General features: G+C 33.7%; 2 protein-coding genes across 2 annotated transcripts in view; both read left to right on the forward strand.

Annotated features, from left to right (window-relative positions):
* Positions 1 to 955, forward strand: part of LOC107630276 (U-box domain-containing protein 6) — a 6,831-nt gene extending 5,876 nt beyond the window's left edge. The window contains exon 6 of the mRNA XM_021118724.1: positions 1 to 955. This exon is cut by the window's left edge and continues 696 nt beyond it. Coding sequence (XP_020974383.1) covers positions 1 to 178 — 178 coding nt within the window. The 3' untranslated portion in view covers positions 179 to 955.
* LOC107630277 (OTU domain-containing protein At3g57810-like) overlaps positions 2,698 to 3,744 on the forward strand; it is a 9,107-nt gene continuing 8,060 nt past the window's right edge. The window contains exon 1 of the mRNA XM_016333377.2: positions 2,698 to 2,974. Coding sequence (XP_016188863.1) covers positions 2,929 to 2,974 — 46 coding nt within the window. The 5' untranslated portion in view covers positions 2,698 to 2,928. The remainder of the gene's footprint in view (positions 2,975 to 3,744) is intronic.

Here is a 3,744-nt window from a genome sequence, read left to right on the forward strand (position 1 = left end):
AGAGCAACGACAAGAAGAGCATTCCCCGTCCAAGCCACAAGGCCGACCAGAAACCAGCAATTCATCTATGCCTAAGCCTGAGATGAAACCACTATGCAAGTCTACATCTAGGAGAAAGGTGGGAAAGGCTTTAAGCTTTCTGTGGAAAAGCAAGAGCTATTCTGTTTACCAGTGTTAGGTCTCAATGCAAATCTTTCGATGCCTAGCTTCTACTAGCCCTGGTTTTTATCCTAAGCTCAAGTCCTGTTCCATTGGGTGCTCCGACTGGTTTTTCCAACGCGTAGAGGAGATGTACATGCATGTGTAATTTTGTGGATTCTGTTAACTTCAGTTTCTTTCCTCATTGTAATATCAGTCAATTCTTAGTATTAGATATTTATTTAATTTTTGGTAATATATAATAGGTGTTCCACGTCTTAAATTTACTTTTGAAAGGTCGAGTTAGAAACACACAGAAATGTTTCTCTATCTTATTTAATAGTTGGATATTATTACCCTTTTCAAACCACAGCTGCCAGTGTTTAGATTGCCATTGTCAGCTACTGAACCGTTGCTGGAAAGTCATTGGCGGCCATCGGTGCATGTTCGATGTACGGCAATGTGGTACGTACTTTTGTCCTTGAATTGTGTTTCTACTTTACGGAAGTGCTCGAGAATTCTGTTTCAAGACAAATAACATTTAGTCTACTTGTTCGTGTTTACACTTTACACTATTGAACATGTTTTTGTCCAAGGACATGAACCAAACAAAGCATGGAGATGTTTTGTTTATACACCCAAAATTGAGGTAATCATTAACACCTAATCCAAATTATGAGTAGATTAGCGTTTTAGGTGTTAAAAAATGGGTATTAGAGCAAGTATAGATGCAATATACAAGTGGTGTTGAAAGAACTTTTATCTATTGTTACAAAGTAGATAGTTAGGAAGGTATGGCTACTCCATCCTATGTTGGGGAGTAACATTAGCCATCCCATTTGAAATAGCAAAAGGGCCCCTTGCTTTTATTATGTAGGGCTTATATAATTTTTATATATAAATTGACCACTTGACCTATTGAACCTTCTATTGTATTCTTTTGAAGCGTAAGTCTTCCAAATTGGATAGCTGGCCAAACCCTTCATGTAAGTTCCATTCAATTCATTGCTATCGAGTCCTAATACTTGAAGAGAAGAAAATTGAGAAAGGTTTGTCATCATACTAGTAATTTGATTCCTTCCCAAATCCAAAGTAGGCAATGTTTTGTGAATGCAAGGAGAAAATGCATGAACGAGCTCGTGAATTCCCATGGTCAACTTATTGTTAGATATGTCTAGTTCACTCAAAGTTCTACCACGTACTTGGCCTTGAAGGAAGTTATTTGCAAGATATAACTGCTGGACTAAATTTATGAAGACATTGATCAATCACTACATTTAATTTCTCACAATATGTGCATCAGGATTGTACTCAACAATGCTTCTGACCACCACCCTTTTTCCCTTGTTTCCCTTTACCTCCTTTCTTGGTCCCTTTACTAGACATTCCAGAGCCATGATCTTGATCTTGATGTTGACGGTGCTGAATTTAGCAAATGCCTCACATGATCACATCCAGTATGCCATTTTTAAAAAGAGTAATGTTAGGAAGCTATTTTTTTCTTGTCAAGATTATCCAATTTTTTAAAAGTTATTTTATTTATTCTAGATTCTAAATCATAAATCTTTAATTCTAAACATAAACCCTAAAATAAAGTTAGTTGATATTGTCTAACTAAAAATTGGCTTCTTATATTTTCTATTTCTAAAGCAGCCTTTCATATTAGACGGGCATGCTGGTCTATACAGAGCATATCATTCTATTTACATCTAAACGAGATTAGGACTAAATCTGGAAAGATTCCATCCTAATTCTTGTACCTCTTTGGTTAAAAGTTTTGTGCGTTAAAGTCTCTTACAAGTATTCCCACATTCGGTTCATACTTCATAGTTCATAGGATGATATCCGACTAGAATTATGCATCCATGTTATTCTTTCTAACTACTTTTAAACTCATTTCACGCATAAGCATATATTAGCAAAGAATAAAGCTAGACGCGTCTACACCTAATTATCTATGATGCATGGACACTGACACGGACACGACAGGACACGGGACACGCCGACACGCAAATTTTAAAATCTTACATGACACGGGGACACGCATATATATAAAATATAAAGTATTTTTTAGATAAATCGTAATGATATTTTAATATTTTATTGATATTAAAATATAAATTTTTTAAAATATTTTTAATGTCTTATTTTAATTATATCAAGTATTTAAAATATTTTTTGTTTTAATAAATAATAATATATACTATATCTAAATTTATTTTAAGAATATATATTAAAAATAAGACCGGACACGCTGTCATGTGATGGTATTTAGGTGTGTCCGGAGAAGAATTTTTTATTTTTTATTGAGACGGTTTGGACACAACAGACACGCGTGTCGGACGAGTGTCGGTGTCGTATCCGAAATGTGTCCGACACGCAGACACGGTAACTCAGCAAAGTGTCCGTGCTTCATAGCTAATTATATTTAGGTGTGTCTAAAGAATTCTTTTTTTATTAAAGCACAATTGGAAATGTCTTACAAATATGGTATTTGAAATATATTTAATATGTAACGCGACGACTCAACAATGTGCCTGTGACAAATTAAAATTATGTTCCTGTTTTTGTGGCATAATGAATAAATTAAAAAAAAAGGGAAAAAAATGAAAAGGAGAGAGAAGGGGGAACCGTATTCGATTCTCTAGTGAGAATTTCATGTCACAGCTCAACCACAAGGAAACTAAGATGATAGAGATAAGGAGCGTTTGGAGGAAGTGCCCACGAACTCCATTCTTGAAGCTCAAAACACAATAGCACCAAACAGGTGTTAGCTCGGGGGTTCTAGTGATGCCGCAATCAGAAAAGTCGTTCAGTAACAAACTTCCAATAATCTGTATGTCGTGCCTTTTTTATTTTTTAATTTTTAGTGCTATATATTATTATGTTATTATTTTTATATGCTTGAGTAACTTTTGAGTTTACAAGACATAACTAGTTTTCTTGTAAAACCATCGCTTGTTTAACATGGGTCTTTGGAACGCCTTGCTTGTACTTGAATTCGTTCAACGAATTCAATTCAATTCTCTGGCTTGAAATTATATTATGAGAATTCAGTTGTAAATTGGTCAAGAAGTCAGTTCATTTCATGGCTATTGCAAATCATGTAATTTAATTCAATTTTATAATTTAGTCTTTTGAGTTCTATCTCCTTTTCTTTTCTTTTTATTTCCCTTTTTTTCCATTCTAAACACCCTAGTGATGTTTTGGCATGCTACCTCTTGATGGCAAGGTGGGCAAAAGAAAACTTATATCACAAAGTACAAATAGTTGATGTGTTATTATTTGATTGAGTTTATTTATATGGTTGGCTTGGATGTCGGGTATGTGTGTTTGGGATAAAAGGTTATTGGTAAAATACATAGGAAGTTGGACCCTTAGAGCCTAGGCTAAGTAGTATATTTCTGCTTCTGTTTTATTTTTCCAAATAGTATTGTTCGGACTTTGTTTTCCCATAAATAATGCTCTGAGTTTTGGTTATTCATGTTACTAATATAACATAGGAAGAATTTTAAGTGTAACAAGTACACCGATATTTCAATAATTTTAATCGTTGATTTTAATTATAAAAAATATATAATATATATTATTTAAAATTAATAGTTA

The sequence above is a fragment of the Arachis ipaensis genome, chromosome B03, assembly GCF_000816755.2.
Source record: "Arachis ipaensis cultivar K30076 chromosome B03, Araip1.1, whole genome shotgun sequence".
Classification (NCBI taxonomy): Eukaryota; Viridiplantae; Streptophyta; class Magnoliopsida; order Fabales; family Fabaceae; genus Arachis; species Arachis ipaensis.